The 19,424-nt window shown below is 38.6% G+C and overlaps 1 protein-coding gene across 1 annotated transcript in view; it reads left to right on the forward strand.

Moving 5' to 3' along the window:
* LOC104461091 (contactin-associated protein-like 5) overlaps nucleotides 1-19,424 on the forward strand; it is a gene marked incomplete at its 5' end in the record, with an annotated part of 148,545 nt that overhangs the window by 85,181 nt on the left and 43,940 nt on the right. Inside the window, 3 exons of the mRNA XM_010072547.1 lie at nucleotides 7,788-7,944; nucleotides 16,930-17,057; nucleotides 17,214-17,384. Coding sequence (XP_010070849.1) covers nucleotides 7,788-7,944; nucleotides 16,930-17,057; nucleotides 17,214-17,384 — 456 coding nt within the window. The remainder of the gene's footprint in view (nucleotides 1-7,787; nucleotides 7,945-16,929; nucleotides 17,058-17,213; nucleotides 17,385-19,424) is intronic.

Below are 19,424 nucleotides of genomic sequence, written 5' to 3' on the forward strand. Positions count from 1 at the left end.
GACTGGGCTGTGTTACTAGCTGCGGAGAGAGTGACTGTAAAGGTCAGTCCTTTTGTCTTCCTTAGGCCCTAGAGAGCCACTGAGGAGCACTGGTGTGCTGCAGATGCAGAGAACCCCAAGTCTTAATCATGTATGATCCCTCAGTATCCCGTGGCATTTTCACAAGGACTGGAATGACGTGATCTGATTTATCTTCTGTTTATTAAGCCATTAATTCAGCACTTGCTACTATTTACTCTCACTAACTATTTTTATACTTATCCAGAAGAACTGAGTAAGAATAAAAGGCTGTTGTCTGGGCACTGTCTTGAGCCACCGCAGGAGATGAGCTGGTGCTGCTGAAAGAGGATGAGAATAAACAGAAAGGAACTGAATGAGCAGTGTGAAGGCAACAAATGATGGCATCATCTTATTGCCATTATTCTTACTCTCTACACCTATGACATAGGAAAAAAAGTACAGACATCTGCTGAGCAGGACCCGCTCCTCTGGCCCAGGCAGGGTCGTACTGGAGCCCACTGTAGCTTATCCATGGTCGTAGTTCACTTGCAATTGAATCCAGGCCAGTGATGGGTTTCTGATCCCAGCACAGAGTAGGGACATGTATCAATGTCATAGACCTATCTGTTAAGGCAATGCAGGGCTTGTTTATCTGAATTTACCTGGAGGGATTAGGCTAAACAGAGAAAATGGGAAAGGAAGAGGAAAAGAGTTCAAAGCAAGAGGGACAGGTTTGAAGTGAAGCTGAGCTGGAATGCAGGAGATAAAGGAAATAAGATAATTTTTTTGTTTCAACAAGGTTGGATATCCAGTCCATCTTCAGCAAAACTCCTGAGGATTCAGAGCTGATATTTTCTCTGTCTTGTCATTTGTCCCTAAAAGCTGTAATCTTATCTGCATTTCTGGGGGGGCATTGGTTTGTTGTTGTTGTTTTTTCTTCCTAACCTGCATGCCTTCAGCTCTTCCCATAGTTTCTGTTTCTGGATGGAGTCCCTCTTACATCTTTCAGGAAACTTGTCATTGGCCAGAAATTTATTGAGAAAACAACCCAGCCTGAGCTGGCAGAGGAGAATGCAAGTACTCATAGTGTTTTCAGCCTTCTTTGTCCTTCAGTAGAGACATTCATGAGGCATAAAATTTTAGTTTGGATGTAGATTCAGTCTTCCTCAGCATATAAAAGTATTTGGATCTGAAATCCTCAAATCTGTCTCTCAAAGGGTTGATGATGATTTTGCTTTTATTGAAGTGCTGTTAGTGTGCAATGGCACTACTCTGTCATTGCAGCTCAGCAATTCTGCTCATTAGCCTCCTGTTAAATCTAGAAGAACCAAAGGTTCATGTTTATTTAGGTTCTTTCTGCCCATTGTCATCTGTGAGAATATATTAACAACTCCAGGAAGAACAGAGCACACTGTGATAACAGCTGCTCTAGGGGGAAATGCAGTTTCTCTGCTAAAGAGAGGAAGAAATGCAGACAAATGCTGCTGCATGTATTTTTTCTTTTCTTTTTTAAGCAATTACTTTGGCCTGGAACTCTGTGTGAAAACAGTGCACCTTGGCAGCAAAGCTGAATAATGAGAAAGAAAATGTCAGCAAAGTACTGTCTTGCTTTCCTCTTTTCCTAACCACACTTAACAAAGTAATTTTAAAATGAGGGACAGACTTTGTGATAAGTAATGTTTGCCCAGGGACTGGGTCCACTGGCATTAGCAGGACTACTTCACTTTCGGACAGCTGCTCTGAATAAGGGTTATGGGATCTGACCAGAAATTGTAATAAAATTCAGTGTGAATCTTAATAACACTGGCCAGCACCATGGCTACTCAGTACAGAATGGCACCTGTCTTGCTGCAGTGTTTGACCAGCCATGGTTTCCAATGCACTCTTGTTTGTCATCTCTGAAAATTAAGACACTGGTATGTGGGTTAAAGTTTTAAGAAAGAAAAAGGACAACAAAACTGAATTGCACAATTGCTATGGGGAAGGGTTTGAGTAAAGGGGAGGAAGTGTTAGATGATCATCCAAGCCTAACCATTCTGTGATTCTATGATCATGATGGCTGTACTGAGAAGAGCCAGGCATGAACCAGGTCTGTGTCCACGTGGAAACAGAGTATTATGGTATGAAAACAACCTGATGACCTGGTGGCTCACTCAGTGAATAATGTTCAAAGGAACCATGCCATTGGGGAGTCTCATTTTTTCCCCAGTCCATATTACATATATTCACTTTTTTCCAAGATAACCTGACTTTGAGTTAAAAACGGGGTTTTGTTTGTACCGTGCAGAGAGGCTGCCACCTCCCAGGGGAGGCGTTGCTTCCCTCTGGCTGGGACAGAGCCATGAGACCCTTGCTGGGGACTGTAAACCAAAGAGCAACTTTTTTCACTGTTAAATCGCAGCATCCAGTTCCAAGAATGGATAGCACGTACTGGTTAACGCAGCACAGCCTGAGTTTGCTTCACTTTGTGTTATTAGTGTTCTCCCAGAGGTGTGAGCTGTTGTTTAAGCCAGTACAGATTCTGAGTCATTAACACCATAGACCTCCTCACTGAACAAGCAGCCTCTGAGAATATATTAATTTTGTGTTATCCCCTAAATATTGACTATTTCTCCAATTTGTCCATAATTTTGTACAGAATTATTATAAACCCATTTTCTTTGCTTTATCAAAAGTGTATTTTTTTCCTGTTGACAAGGTGGAAAGGAATTTGGTTTTACTTCAACTTGATGTTTAAAATTCTGATTAAAACAGCTAGAAAAATTGTGATGGGAAAAAAAAAAACAAGCGTGGGAAAAGACATCTGTAAACTCTTACAAAAAAATACTGAGTCACAGTTTTTCTGTGTTCTCACTCGCTTACCCATTTGTGATGGAGATTTTTCAAGAGCCTTTTAAAAATGGATTAGCTGAAATTATGATTTGTACTCTGGATTGGCCTCTGGATTCAGTTATTCAGGTTGAAATTCTCTCTTATACATGTATGTGTACATATACAGATATATGTATAAAAAATCTACTAACTGTTTGTTTCACATAGTGTTCAGCATATCAGGTGAGCCATTTGCAGGATTTGATATTGTTGAGGTGGTTAGAGCAAACAGACATTTTACCTTTTTGAGTGCAGTAGCAGAGAGTTGTCTTTGATTGCTTTATGCAATTCTACAATCAATATTTTCATAGTTTTCACTGTCTCTTGATATGTGAATCTTTCCTTTTAAGAGAAAACAGCATAGATGTAAATTAATCTACATTTTCATCAGGAAGATGTAGAGATGTAAGATTTAACAAATTTGGTTCTGCTTAACTCAGTTTGATTTTGGAGGAAAAAACTGAATGTGAAGACTTCCAAGAGAATGTTGTTTCAGTGCAATATGGTTTCAGTGTTTCAACAGACACAAATAAATTGACTTGCTGTGATAGTAGAAAAGACCTTTAAATGACCTTTTTCAGGAACTTGGGTACCCCAAAAGTCTTACCTGTGTTAGCGGTATGTACTTACTGGGTCAGACTCTAGGTTTATACAGCACAGGAGTTTAACAAGGGATCCAGTTCATCTTGTTGTATTTCCATCATTAGATTGTTGTTTGTTGCAATAACAAGAACCACCTGGCAAATGATACAGACAAATCTTGACAAATATTTTAAATTGAATACTGTTAAAAATGGATGGATTTGTTTTAACTCATGGCGTATAAACATAAAAGCCAATTCTGACTTTCTGCCTGTATAAAGGTAAACTTATTCCACAGAAGTTGCTTGTGATTTCTATAAATAGTAATTTAGTCCTAAATGCTGTAGGAGTATGCTGCTTCTTCCCCTCCTAAAGCTTCTGAGTGCCTGTGCAAGTAATTTTTGAAAAACTTCTCTGACAGTTAAAACATGAGCAAGCCTATAACCTGCAAAAATAACTTCTATTGCTAGCAATGTCAGTGTCTTCTAATACAGAAGATGAGAGAACTGCCAGTACAAGGGAGATTTAAGAGGACAGACATTTTCTTGTAAGCTAGTGGAGGGACACGGAATACATGTTCAGCCATTCTTGTCACTAAAGAGCCAGATAAACATGGCATGTGCCAGCTATTCTCTTCATAGTCCTCAGCCTCTGTGCTCGTGAACTGTACAGTCTGTGCCAGCCTTGCTTCTGCTGAAACAGATTTCATACAGAGAACTAACAACGAACAGTTTACTTAAGCATGTTGATAGAGCAGGTGCTGGAGATCTGCTGAAGAACTGACATCTGTAAGGAGCTTACTCTTTGTGCCTTGCTGGATGAAGAAAAACTGAGTTCTTGTCCATGTGTTTCAGTCTTGTATATTCCAGGGCTTCCAAAGTCTTACTTGGCTATTCAGATACACTCGCGCAGTAGCTGTTGAATAGACCAGTAGGTCACAAAGGGCCAGCCTATGGAGACAAGGAGAGGGAAACACCGAGATGATCAACTGAAGATAAGACCCCTTATTCTTTCCTTTCAGAAGACCTGTGCCTGGCAGTGTGGACGAGTAGCAGTATTGGTTTGATACAAAATACTCTCTGCCTGCTCAGTTCTTTTATTCAATACCATATTAAATTATAGTAAAAAGTGATGTAAATATCACAGCTGTTTGTAGAGGCTTCCAGACAGCATCTTCATAGGGTTATTGTCCTCTCCAGAAAATAAATTAAAAAAAAAAAAGTTGCCTTTTTGGAGAATTTTGTTATCAAAATTAAAACCTTCCAAAGGCATCTTGAGCAGTACAGGAAGAAATCACTTGTAAGAGTCTGGTCTCTCTTCTTTTACTGGTGAATTCAGTCACTTGGGTCTTGTTTGCTCTGCTTGGTTTGGAATTTTTTTTACACATATTCTCCTTCAGAACCATAGTATGGTGTTCAAAGACAACCTTAATAAATTTATTATAGCAGATTTTTTTTTTCACTGCTAGAGAGACAAAAATGCATGGAAAATAATACTTTATGCAGTAGGCTTTGACTACATTTTTTGACTAAATCATGTGTTACTATGTACAGTGTAAGCACAGAATGAAGAATTAGTAGCACTTGTTAAATGGACTTTTTGTCTTAGAAATTTTAAAGTGGAATTCTACTAACCTATGTAACCATTAGTTTATCGGGCCGTGTTAACTCCTTGATTAACGTCATTGACTTAGTCTGTGACTTCATCACAGAAAGGAAATTCGTTCATTTTGAGGTGTTGGAGAATTGATAATGCTTTGAAAAAATAATAATGCCATGATTACAGAAGTGAAGATGTTGCAACAAATCTACAGGCTTAAAAGAAAGAATCTTGATCAACACCTGTTGGCCAAAGTCAATCTCAGTTGGCACCCTCCATCTCTGCCAAGGTATAGCAGTGTAAAATTGCTGGAAAATACTCAGGAGTAGATTGTTTGGCATTGCTAGTGAAATATTGCATTACTTCAGCATTATTGGTATATGACATACAATATATGTTTCAGTAATTCCTAAACACTTCAGACATTGCTGAAGTACTTTAGATGTAAGAGCTTTGCTGACTAGCTCTGTGATTTCTCATGTGGAGAAAAGTTTTAAAGAATCAGGGTATAATTTTCCTTAATGCTATGATTGATTTCTAAGGGACTAGTTAGGGAGAAAAATTTACCCATCTTGAGTAAAAGGTGGCAGAGCTCTGCCTAATAAATAGAATTTTTGAAAAGGCACTGGTTTTTTTAGTCTGGTCCCTTGACGATCTAAGATTGTTCCTTATAATGTTGAATGCTCTATTTTTTTAGCACTGTGTTTAATTTAGTTGTAAATGACTCAAACTGTGGTGCTTCTACCACTTCCCCAGTCTATATCATAAATCTGAATGTATGTGTTTGCCTGGTATTGCTCGATAACACAAATAACAACAGAGATGAAAAAGACATCAGAAAACTATTTATTCTTAATTCATGTGTATGATTGCTTATTTCAGTGTTATATTTAAGTATATAATGATTTCTGCCAAAAAAATCTGACACAGGTTGAATTTGATTAATGAATACCATTATTTGCTGATGGCCTGAATGATTTATCTTTATCTAAATATTTTTTTCCAGAATGGGCGCTTTTAAAATTAGATTAAGCACTTCTGTATAATATCTGTTTCAACTCCTAGACAGATCACCCTTTTATTCAATTAACATTGCTATTCCAAGCTTTAACAAGTAATTTCCCAATAATATAGTATAGACCTGTTTCACTGGATGCAGCAATCAACCTCTGCAAGAAAATCATCTGAAAAGAAATAAAACATAATTGTGTTCATAATAATATGAGACCTAAAATGAGCGTGCACATTTTTGTAAGATGAATCCTTAGATGTGCTTGAATTGTGTTTTTCTAATGAGTACCACTGGGTATTGGTCAAACTCGTCATGTCTTAATTGTTGGTATCATGAGAATGGAGTTACTCTTCCTATTTTTATTTTCTTTTTTTTTTTTTCACATTAATTTACAGTTCAGCAGTCTAAGCTTAGAAAGAAAACAAGTGTGAATTAATTTTGCCAAGTGATTCTAAAACTCATTTTAATTAGTCCCTTACACTCTACAGTTAACCTTGACTGCATTTCATATTTTAGACTTTATTGCTTTGTAGAATGAGGAATTTTCCCTGTTGGTAAAGCAGAAGAATAAATTGATACATTTTTCTACATTAGTACTGCAGTTTATTTTTCCAAGCTCATTTGATCAAAAAGTCTTGATATGTCAATTTTGTTAAATTTTGCCGTCTACCTGTATGTGTAACTGATTACATTTCTTGATTTAAGGATTAAGAAGTCAATGAAAAGTTATCTGAGCTGGAAGACAAAGTCAATCTTAGCAAAATGTTAATCCAAGGATTTCCTTACATCTGAATCTGCTTGTTGTATCTGGCTGTTAATATTTAATGCTTGATGTATAATGGATTATGAAATTTAAAGAAACACTATCTTGGTTTATATAAATACATGGATATTAGAGCTCCTGTAGATAGAAAATAATTTCACAGAGACAAATTAATCCCCAAGTAGGGAAACATTTTTCCCCACTTATGTCCTACCTGAATCCTTAATCTAGGATATTTTTAATATCTTGTGGAGCTTTGCATTTGTAAATTCCACCCTTGGAGAGCCCATTAGAATTCCTAGTTCTGCACCCTTAGAAACCAATACAAATTTTGGTCTTAGTTTTGAGAGGAACTGTATTAAACCCATAGTAATAGGTCAGTTTGTGTATTATTTCTGAAGATTTTTGCTCTTTATCTATGAGTCTTAAGGTGAAAAATCATAATCTAAGAGTCTCCTTCTTAATGAACAGACTCTACAAGAGGTCCTTGGCCATTACTGGGCAGTTCAAGACAGCTCTGCAGTGTGAGTCGTGGCAGGAGAATTGTTTTCAGACTCCTTCAGTGATCAGATCTTCTGTCTAGCATCACACAAAAACAGTGGACACAGCTCGTGCAGACAGTGGTGTTGAGTTCACACATCCAAAAGTCTTTGCAGCTGAAGTGTGCCAAGGTTCTCATGGGTGATTGGCAGATGAGCCCTATGGGGAAAACATCTCAAACCAAATGGGATTACCATAGATCTGTTGCTTTCTCAATGTGTATTTCATAAAATGGAACTTGGGCAAAGTTTATGGTTTGTTACTTTGTCTGTAGTTTACGTCTTTTCTTTCAGTATTATTTAGCGTGTCCATCTCCATTCTCTTTTTCATTCTCAGGAGAATCCAATTTGCTTATCAAGTTCTCTTTCTCTCTCTTTTTCTTTTTTCTGTTTTTTCCCCCTCTTTTTCCCTTTCATCCAGATGGAATGCCATTTGCTTGGTGGGTTGGCCGTGCCAATGAAAAGCATCTTTACTGGGGAGGATCTCTTCCGGGCATTCAACAGTGTGCATGTGGACTGGAAGAAAGTTGTCTGGATATGAGATATTTTTGCAACTGTGATGCAGATAGAGAAGAATGGTAATAATTTTAACATGTGTATAGTAGTGTCCATGTGAGAGCTGGGGATAGGAAGCAGGGCAAGAAGACTTAAATCTATTTGTGATTCACAGCTCAGGAAGCTTGAATGGTTTGAGTATGATCAAATGAGAATGAAAGTCAAACTAGAATTTGGACTTCTGATTTAATCTTAAATTTTTTATCTGAATCAAAGACAAGATATCTGGCTGAAGAAGGTTGCTGGGGTGGGTTGTCTTCTAAAAATCTTGTTGAATGCAAAATCCAATAATTTTATTTGTCTAAAAATTTCCATTTATTTAATTGGAGCATTGCTGATTAAAGGCTCTAGGGGGGTTGGTGCATGGGTATACATCAGAGCAGAACATTCAGGCATAGACAGCAAAATTCAGGTACAGACAGCTAAAGAACAAGAAATCTGTACTATCAAAAAGACTTGTATTTTTCTTATCAAACAGTATATATGTATGTGCTTTAACTTTATTTTACATTAGGTCACAAACTTTTTAAGTCAATGGAAGGACTTCCTGTGGCTTCTGTAGGTTTTGGTTCAGTCTTCATAGGAAGTTTTAGACTTACAGCATGAACATTCAAAGCCTTCCTTTAGTTCGGGCCTTTGTTGTGCCTCAATGCTGCATGAATTTGCGAAGGCCACCTCAACCTTCTGCCATTCTCTGCACCTTCAGAGACTCTCCAGCAGCTGAGAGCTAGCTGGTGAACTTTCCAATTAATTCCACACTTGTGTTGGAGGGACAGAAATACCAGATGAGCGTTGTTGAAAGTACAATTTGAAACACTGTGAAAATACATGTGAAAACTCTGCTTCAACCTCTCTCCCTTCTGGACCACTCACTCATAGAAGCTCTTGCCCTTTCTCTAAAAAAAAAAAAATAAAAATATTTTAGCCTCGAGTAGTTCAGAAATTACGAATAATGGAAGGAGGCAAGAAATGTCTTGCACTAATAGGCTATTGTGTCCAAATTATCCCTGTGAAGCCTTCACTTAAAAGAGAATGAGTAGGAAGGATCTGTAAGGGGTCTTGAAACAAAAAAAAAGAAAATTTGTTGCTGTGGGTGTTGGTTTTTTTGGTTTCTCAGTTTCCAGATAGTGTGATTATTTGCTTGGACCCTTTATATCCCTGGGGTCATTATTCACTCTCAAAAATCATATCTGTAAGGGAATTTCCTTGGGAAGATCTTTATGTGAATGTTGGTTCATGAATGTAATTTGTATAGAAGGGCCTGGCTGTGCATGTTAATCTATCTTTTCTCTAATGTTTGGTAATCAAATGCACTTTGGTGAACATTGCACATGAGCATCAAAAGCATCTGTGTTTACTAGTGTTTGGCTCTTTTGATAATCGACATTTACCTTTTCGGTGAGCTACTACTCAAGCAGGGCAGGGTATGTTCCTCTGGCAGACTACTGGGGTTGTAGTCTGAGATTGTAGGACACTGAACTACTAGATTGTACAAACCCATGCAAGGTGAAAGCTAAATGCAGCTTTACAATGTTTCAGCTAAGACTCCTAAGGAAACGAGACCTAAGTGAGGTATGCTGTGGGTGTTTATCTCCATTTTCCCACACATTTCAAACATCTTTAACAGAGGAGGATAAATCTCAACAGTATTAGAAATTACACATTCTATAAAAATTTATGCCAGGCTGAGGGGAAAAAAGCCAATTAAAACCCAGAAAAAGGAAGTTAAGGAAGCGTACACTTTTATTATAAGATTTTTGGAAAATCCTCATGGGAGAGAGATGTTGGAAATCATGCTTCATTAGCTTGGCAGCTCACAGAGCTACTTGTTTCTCCTAATTTCATGATAATAACGGGATATGCAGTTGCCTCAGCTAAACTGCCTACTGTTTGTTGGTTTGCAGGTATAGGTGTTTTGTTTTGGTTTTTAATCCATTTGAAATTTGGACTTTGGTAGTATTCTAAATTGCAGGTTGCCTTTTTAAAAGCTAAAAACCTCCTGACCTTTACAAAGAGTTTCTAAACATACGAAATTTCATACCTCTTGAAGGTTGCTTTTGTGTTTCTCTGCTAGAACACTGACCCCCTGATATATAATGAGCATTTGAATCTGAAACCTGCTGAGATCTGAACTGTGACTTTAACCTGCTATACATTATAGCGGATGGAGCAAGACAGCAGTAGATGCATGTATTTGCCTTAGCATGAAATAAAATGGGTGCTGCAGAGTGGAAAACCAGAAAATCATTTTTGCTCGTTTCAGATAAATCAGTCTGCTCACTGCAAATCTCAGGTAGGAACTCACCAAAATAGCTGGAGTGTCCTTCTGAAGAGGAGACAGGCTTAGGGTTTTGCTTTGATTTGGTTTCCCTAGACTGTCTTGAGTGCAGAAGATGCTACTAATTTCTAAGAGCAGCAAAAGAAATGGAAAACAAGAGAAAACAGACCTGAAAAGAGTCCTGAGCCGGGTGTTTGGCAGCACACAATATGCATTTCTAGGCATGCTGAGTTTTAAATGATATCTAAGTGGACACCTGAGTCAGTTGCTATCTCTGGGCTCTTACTTGACACCAAGTAAGTCAGGTCCCCTTGGAGTTATGCTGGCCAGATGAGCAGGAATATAATTGATTGCATGTTGTATGGGGAAGGCTTTTGTTTTTTTCACCTTTATTTCTATTAAAGCATTTTGGTAACAAGTATCTTTTTCCATCCAGCTCTGCAGTATGATGACAGCTAATTCTGTCACTGCAGAGTAGCAGAGCATCTTCATGGTATTTGCTGGAGAATGAGAGAAGACCTCTACTGAGGGAGCAGAGGCATAAGTTGTCACCCTGAACCAAGCAAGGGATCTAGAAATGTGTTAAACATGACTTCACTGGAATTTATGCATGCCTTCAAAAACAAAAGATACCTGACTGTTGAAAGCTCTTGCTAGTGGGTGGGAACATTCATAGATATCCAGTGGCTGCAAGCTGAAGCTAAACCTAGTTTAGAAAGTGTTTATTTCTCTCTCTTCCCCTTCCTCAAAACTGAAAACTGTTGGGACAAGTTATGTATAGACGAAATGGATTTGTTTTTGCCTTTCAAAAGATATGCCCTGTTTCAAACAGAAGGTGTGTCCTTGATGCCGGCATTATTGGGGAAAAGTGTTAAACTTATATAAAGAATAAATAATTTCTGAAACGCAGACAGGGTTGTGTTATCTTAATTTAATTCTAGAGATTCTCTGGATCCTTAAATACCTCTCCCAGGTTGTCTTTCATCTCAATCAAAATCTCTTGTCTTGGCAATGAGTCTTGCAGCTCACCAAACTTTTACTTTAAATGGGAGGAACCTCTTTTGTGCCATGGTGGTACGTGACTGTCCTGAAGTCCATTTGCTACTTTGGTCTCTCTGTCTGGAATCCATTTTCCACTTCAATGCAGACACTTAATTGAAGTCAGTCATCAATCCAAAACTATTTCTTACTGGTTGCATTGACCTGGAAACCTTGTGAATTTGGAGAACTTTACAGCTTTTTATTTTGCACAAAAAGAGTGGCATTTCTGGAAGTCATTTTGTACAGGAAGCTCAGGCATCTCAGGAGAGTGTGGTGGACAGTGTTGATTCCAACCAGTAGCTGATTGACCATTTTCTATTTCTGTTCTCCAGTTTTACTATTCAAATTCTAGGAGTATCCTCTTCTTTTATCTTACAGAATAACCTTCTTCCCTGGGGAACTAAGCCTTTGAGTCTCCCCATTTCCAAAGTAACATGCATTCTCCTCTTTACCATGCCTTTAGGCTACTGCAAGCAGCAAGGAAACCACAGGAGGTGAAGAGAAGGTTAGGGGGTGAGGAGGGCAGGAGGGTATTGCTGTTGTCAGACCCACTTTGCCTCCCAGAGTTATACTGAGTACATCCATCTTTGTTCAAGGAGGAGCAAAGCCACATGGAAGCAAAGGAAGCCCTCTTTGGCTGAGCTGTATTTGTGTAAAGCTGTGCCAGAGCCAGGAAGCTAAAACTGGAAGGGCTGAGGAGAGCAGAGCAGAGAAACCCAGCTGCTGACGAGCCCAGATTTGACAGGTCTTGTTTGCTCAGCCACTATCGTTCACTGAATCCCTTCCCCCAGAAACAGTGCAAGGAACTCTGCAGAGCTTGTGAGCTCATAAAAAAAAACCCTGCTGGAGGTGACCTGGCCTGTATAGAGCTGTCTTGGATATCTGCCTTCACGACTGCATTTGTCAACAAACTAGAAAAGCTGCCTGCAGAGAGCTGGCTGTAGCAGGCCCCTGAGGTGTCAGGAATCAGTTCATTACTATGATTACCAAACTTGTTCTCTGTACCTCTTCTCTAATTCAGCAAAATATAGCCACTGCATCTTGCCTTCAACTATTACGTATGTCTCCTTCTGCTGCCTTTTTTTTTTCTTATTGTGACTCTACATTATTGTACCCAGTTAAGCATTTTTGGATGCAGCTGGTGGGCAAGATAGCAATTAAATGTGTTCCTTTGGATTAGTAAAGATATGTCCTGAACAGGGCTCAAAACTTTTTCGGATGGAAGCCTGTTTCACTGTTCCATTCCTCATGTAGTTCATTGACATCTGACGATGATAGCTTTCTTTTTCCCAAAGGTACTGAATTCATGAAAATCTGTACTGAATATCTGAGCTACTGAGGCTCAGACCACACCAGAGTTTTCATTAATGTACAAGAAGAAAACGTACCAATAGGTTATCGTGTGAGAAGAAATTACATTTAATGGCACCACTGCTCTACCATCTGTTAGGAAAAATACGGAAACAGCTACCTAGAGATTACCAATTCATGATGGCTTACACTGTAAGGATACCACAGAATGAGATTTTTTTGAGCATGCTTTTATTGGTAGCCAGGAAGAAGAAAAATAGTCTCATAGTGTTACAATCAAAATAGTTATTTGTCATTTAGAGGTAAGAATACCTGTGCTACATCCTGAAGCATCCAGTTGCTGCACTATCACCTTTGGCATTGCTGCACTTGTAATGAAATATTTTTCTTCTTTCTTTCCTTTGCCCCCTTTCCCCCATACGTAGAGCATTTGTTTGATATATATATATAACATGCCTCATAGCTTATTGAGAAAGTCCTTTGGGTGGATACAGACATTAATCTTCAGATATGGATAAACAGATAACATCCAACTATATTTAATGCCCATATCTAAAACTATTTAAATTATTTAATTTAAATGGCATTATTGAATTTGTTTGCTTGTGCTTATGGGAAGTACAAATTGATACTGTCCTTCATGCAAAGAGCTCAAAGAAACATATGTTCATTGAGGGTGCTTTACACCCTATGAAAAATATTCAGACTTTCATCTGAATATGTGCCAAATTGAGTGCCAAGTCAGGTAAGCAGAAGGTCTAGTTCCCAAGTTTATTGATTTGTTTGTACCATTTTCTGCATGAACACGACTCCTTTAAGGAAAGGGATAAAACCTACTTTGATTTTTGTGAAATCAGGACTTAACTTACTTGCATTCCTGGCCAACGAAAATCACCCACCAGGACCCTCGTGCAAGCAGGACCCACCCATGGTGTAAAAGGCACATTTGGTCAAACCGCTCATGGAATACTATCTGAAACCTGCTAAGATGAATAAAGAAGTGGTTTTGGCTAACCTGAGAAACAGCTGTGGAAAGCCAAATATAATCTGGTTTTAAGCATATGTGAACTGCTAAATTAAAATACATGTAAGTAAAAACTAGCTCTGGGAGCAAATAAAAAGTAATGTATCTATTTTAAGGGGTTTTTTTTATTTTAGTTTAAAAGACAAAACCACATAGGTGCACATCATAGTGCAGATGCTTTCTATCATAAAATAACACGTTCTGTTTGAAAACTGTAATACATTAAAAGTAATCCCCAAGCCCCCTTCAGGCAAAATTCCAAATGTTTTGTCCAAACACTGGAATATTTGTATTTTGTAGTGCCACAGAAGTGTCTCCACGAAATAACTGTACAGGAACGTGAAGCTATCTTACTCTTCTCTGAGGCATAATACACTATATTTGAGAGGCTGCCATGGTATTCCACATCAAGAGAAGAGGAATTGTGGTGCTTTGTAAGAATTGGAGTCTGAAATAAGTTCAATTTAAAGATTATCAGGAATTTAAGACACTCAAACTTTAGCTCCCATGAGGGCCTGCATAGTGTCCTCAAATCCCTTTGCTGCTTTTCTTTTCTTAGCTGAAACTTCTTAGGTATTGATTTTTCACCAAAAAACTTAGTTTCCCACCATGAAATAATAATAATAAACTGCAACAATAGGTATGTTGTTCCTGTCTTTAACACATTCTCTGAAGGGCAAAATGTTTTTCTGATAGGTTTTATTTCAGTATCTGCTTGTGTAAGAATACCATATCCTTACGCAAGTCTTTTTTTCAATGTGTGAGAGAATAAAATATACAAAATGTGCTGTTTGAGCTTCAAGAGAAACTTGAGTTTTCAGGGAATTAGCATAAAAGTGAAGATTCTTATTAGTTCTGGAATATTTTTCATTCTCCCATTGAGCTATGCTACTGAAGTTCTCTGTGACACTGGCATATAACTAGTAAAAACTCAGAGACTCATAAAATTTTATATAAAAGAACTTCATGCAATGTAACAGGATATCTAATAAGCAATGCAGTTTTCACAGATGTGGAATAGATGTCTTTAAAATGTCACCGTTTCATTTTTGGGTTTTTTTTGTAGATATCTTTAGTGGTAGCTGTAGGAAGATACTGATCTTTATTTTAATGCTGATCATAGCTAGCAAAAGACGGCACTATTTTTTGAATGAAAATGAATTTGCAGGAAACCTCCCTAAATATTTTGTGGGTTTTTTTATTATTTTAAAGTAAATGCTAGCTTAGTTACTCATGTGTATATTGCATATTTTATGTCCTCTTTCTTTGCATCTTTCTACCTTTCTTTCACTCATTCTGCTTACTCTTCTTCCTCCCACCCACTGAAACACCATAGTTAATTTTATCTTCCTAAGAAATACTCTAATAGCTCAGCTTTTGGTGCAGCTGTTTTGTAATCTTTTGAAAGCATTTACACTAACTTTCAAAGATTGATACAATAAACTGTATAAGCATGCTGCTGAGAGTCCTCTGTGAAGAGATTTGGAGACCATGTACTTTGGATTCATACATGGTGTTTTTTTCTTCTGAGTCTGTAGTGAAGGCATCACTCTGCCTTGTGCCTGGGAATTTCATCTTCCTACACTTTTTGTGTAATTATCTGCATGTCAGACACCTACTGAAGCAATAAAAAAATGTTAGGGTCGGAAAGGGTACCTCTCCTTTTCCCCTTTTAATTATGAGACAATTAACAGTGCTGCATGCAATTAGAAACAAAGAAAAGTAAATTAAATGTGTGCAGCCTTTATCAAAAAGATCAAAATACCCCTTCTATTTTTTCTGATGTTAATCAGAGTACAGGACTTAGGCAAGCAAACATCCAAGGTTGTGTGTTAGAGCACAGTTGCAGTGTTCATCCTGATTATTATTTCTTTGTTTAAGTCCTGTGTCCCTTCCCACAGCTGGAACTATAATGAGATGTATGTTTGTGAAACACGGCATTACGAGCAGCATATAATCTGGGATCCTGCCTGGGATGTCAGACTTTTCAACAGTGGTATTGCTCAAAAAGTGACACCTGTTTCCTGAGACTTTGTGTCATACATGCCTGAAAGAGCAGTGGGTATAAATTTGGAATTATTGGCATTTTGGGTATGGTCATTTTTGCATTCCCATGCACCTCTGAGCAGACAGGTGAATTGAGTCCAGACCCTGCATGCAGATTGCTGGGCCATGCAGAGAGGTAGGGGTCCCTTTCTCCAAAACTATTGAGATTCAGCTCCATGAAGAATGCTTTGACAGCCTTATGTGCACAGCAGACCTCAACCCTGAGAAAAAGAGCCAGGAGAAGAAAAAGCTTATCACTGTGGAGATAAGATACAGTAGCATGCACTTCTCTGTAATCAATTGATAGAGAAATGCCTCGAGAAGGCAGTTGGGTCTGGTAAGGTCAGAGTCGGGTCCCTGAGGGAACAGCTCATGAAGTACAGTGGGATGAATGCACATGTGTATACCCTGGCAGGGTCAAAGCCACTGAATCAGCTTAGGGACCAGAGGACTGCCATGAAATGCTGTGCTGCATTTTGGGGACAACAATTTCCCTAGCATGCTCAGAGTAAAACAAAAAAAAAATTATCCTTTAGGGATCTTTCTTTCTTCTCACTTCCTTTCTAGCAGCCATGTGTAAGTTAGTCACAGCTGAAGAATAAGCCCAGCTGATACAAACCAGAGACTGTAGTTCAACAGTGCAGTAAATCAGCCTTCAGTATTTCAGTTGCTGAACCAAAATTTCCACAGGCGCATAATGCACAGGGCTGACTCAGTGCAAACTCACTCTGCCGATTCAACTGTCTCCACAGCATGCCGAGTCAGTTGTGTACCAGCCATCTCGAAGCTGGATCAGGTGTTGTCTGGCTGCCCCGTGTTAACAGCATGCTGGATCAGGTATCGCGTATCCTCCTCCTGCTTGGATAAAGCCTAAAGCCAGCATAAATGCTGTTATCTGTCTCCAGCTAACTTAACAGAAATGTAAACTTGGACTTATACCTGATCCACATCAAATTCATCCTGCTGAGGAAACCCGGTAGAGCCCAGTTTAATGCCCATCGGGCAGAATGGCAGCACTCTGCTTTGGCTTCACAGTCATTCTGCCCAGCTGAAACGCGGTTACAATCCACACCAGACAGCATCACGTATCCAAATAATACAGCATCTTCAGGGGTCGGTATTGTAGATATTGTATTGAGATGCATGTATGTATCTCAAGCAGTGTGTGCCAGTCCCAAGTCTTCTGGGTGAGTCTACAAAAGACTTTTCATCTTTAGTAAGCATCTTTCAAATATTGCCTTGTATAAGGAATGCAAAGATTTTGTCTGTGGTTAATCTGTCTCTTTCTGTTTGTTTATTATAATCCAGGACAAATGATACTGGCCTCCTTGCTTTCAAAGACCATTTGCCTGTAACTCAGATAGTGATCACTGACACAAACAGATCAAATTCTGAGGCTGCTTGGAAAATCGGCCCTTTGCGTTGCTATGGAGACAGTGAGTACTAGTTCTTCTCAATTTCCATAGGTACAGAATGTTCCCTCTTTTTTTTTTTTTTAATGTATTTATCTAATGAAAGGTGTCTTTCCATGTGCAACTTGTAGCTGCTGTTCTGTGCCAATTAACTATAGAGAAAGGGGGTTATGTTTGCAGGGCAGTTCTGGAATGCAGCTTCCTTCAACACGGAGGCTTCCTACCTGCACTTCCCCGCCTTCCACGCCGAGGTCAGTGCGGACATCTCCTTCTTCTTCAAAACTACTGCCGTGTCTGGAGTGTTTTTGGAAAACCTTGGGATTAAAGACTTCATACGAGTTGAAATTAGCTGTAAGTTTCACCGCTGAAAAATCTTAAGTGTATTTGCCCAATTTGACAGGTGCAGGAAGTGGAAAGGACGTATTTTGTTCTGTCTTGAGATGGTTGGAGGTGTCTGAAGAGGATAAAATGAAGACATAAAGACTCATTAATCTAGACTTGTCTACCACTCCTGTCACAGTTTTCCTGTATAGCCTTGGTCATTACACTTAATCTTGTTATGGACAGATTTTATCTCTCTTAGACAAACAGGTGACTGAAGTTACTTTTTCAACATTGATATTATTTTTTTTTCTCTTTAGAGAAAAAGCTACAGGTTAGATGCACCTGTGCACTGTAATTTTAGTTGAAAGATGAAAAATTTAGTACAGTCACTCTGGTATTTACATTTATTTCTGTATCAGCAACATACCCAGTCTCATGAAGCCCTAGTGTTTCAGAGGAACTCAGTGTGTATGGTACAGCAATGAGGTGAGAGTCTATGAAGGACAGGATGCTAATGCAAGATAAGTCAGTTGCAGTTGTAATGGGCTTTGACTGCTTCAAAATCTAGTAAGTGACTGCAGTATAACCACTACTTGGTAAATCAAGGAGGGTAGCAAGGAACTTAATTAGTGAGGTTTTGCCTTACTCCTGAGGACTTCAGATCCTTATTAGTGACATAAAGGGTATCATGGGGTATATTTCACATGAAATATGTCATGTGAAATTCTGTCATGCTTAGGAAAAACAAACTGAGTGTTATGTGATTTATAATATGCTTATAATAACCCCAACATAAAATTTAATAAAACAGGGCCCCAAGGCCCTTCGATTCATTAAACCAATGGTAAAGTCATGGTGCATTATCACAAGGTAATGAGGTATGATTTACTGTTAATTGCACATCAAAGTCCAATTGGTTATACATCAGTGTACTGCATTTCATTCTCAGGGATATAGAAGTAGAAATGTAATTTTTGATATCAAATATAACAAATACTGCAAACAGCTAGGGAGGATTGTTTAGTGAAAGCTTTTTTATGTGTGTTAAGTCTGTAGCCTGAGAGAAATGAGTTATTGAAAAGTTTGAGGAAAGTCTTGTCTTTTAAACTTGGGTTTCTCATTAGTAGTTTGGGGTTGTGTTTCTTGCTGCCAGATGGAATTTACAGCCTAAAGGCCTTGTGTCAGGGAAGCTCCACAGACCAGCTGCCTCCAAGGGAAATGGCCTTTTAGCAGATGCAGGGGCTCAGAATAGATCTTTGTCTATCCCTGTGGAGTGTTTCCTATCTTAACTATCTAAGAAGCAGCTTCCAAACCCAGGCCTATCCAATTTGTTGGGCTTGAAATAACAGCTTTTTATTAATTTTCAATCCATTACCTTCAGTTTGTGTGGTCTCTGGGCCTGGTTCTTGGTTTTTCTGGTGTATTTAGCATTTTTGGAAGAGGGAACATAATCAGTAATGAGTGTTAGGAAGTTCTGGCCCCTTTCAGGCTTTCATCAGGGCAAGATGGGCTCCTTTATATGGCTGTTTTTCAATTATCATCCTGTTTCTAGGAGCCTTACTATCTCTGGACATGTGTTACATACGCCCCTTTAGTTTGGGACCACCAATGAAGTAGCTTTGCTCATCTGTTTCTCCTTGCTTCCCAGGTCAGGCTTATTCAGACAAACAAATGCTTGTAGGATTCTCCTCTACCATTTGCAGCCAAGCTTTGTGATTGTTAAGTGCGTGCATTTTGAAAGATTCAGTCAAAAGAGCTCCTTCATCCTTTCCACCATCCTAGCATTATTTGTCCAAAATATTTTGCTACCATTGTGTGACTTTTGTGCAGCATTTGACACCTCTACTTCAAAAAGAGAATAAACTACTATTTCTAGAGCACTGTAATTGTTATAGCAAAAAAGATGGGACCCACAGCCAAGCATAATAACAGCAGAGATCAAACAGTGAGGCTGCAGGCTTAGATTTATGTATAAGCTGCTATGTAGGAGATGGGAGGTAAATGATGCTGTACTATTTGCTGACATAAAAGTTAATGGACCCTATATTTATGTAAGATTTCTTGATG

Source organism: Pterocles gutturalis, unplaced genomic scaffold (assembly GCF_000699245.1).
Source record: "Pterocles gutturalis isolate BGI_N339 unplaced genomic scaffold, ASM69924v1 scaffold14082, whole genome shotgun sequence".
Lineage (NCBI taxonomy): Eukaryota > Metazoa > Chordata > Aves > Pterocliformes > Pteroclidae > Pterocles > Pterocles gutturalis.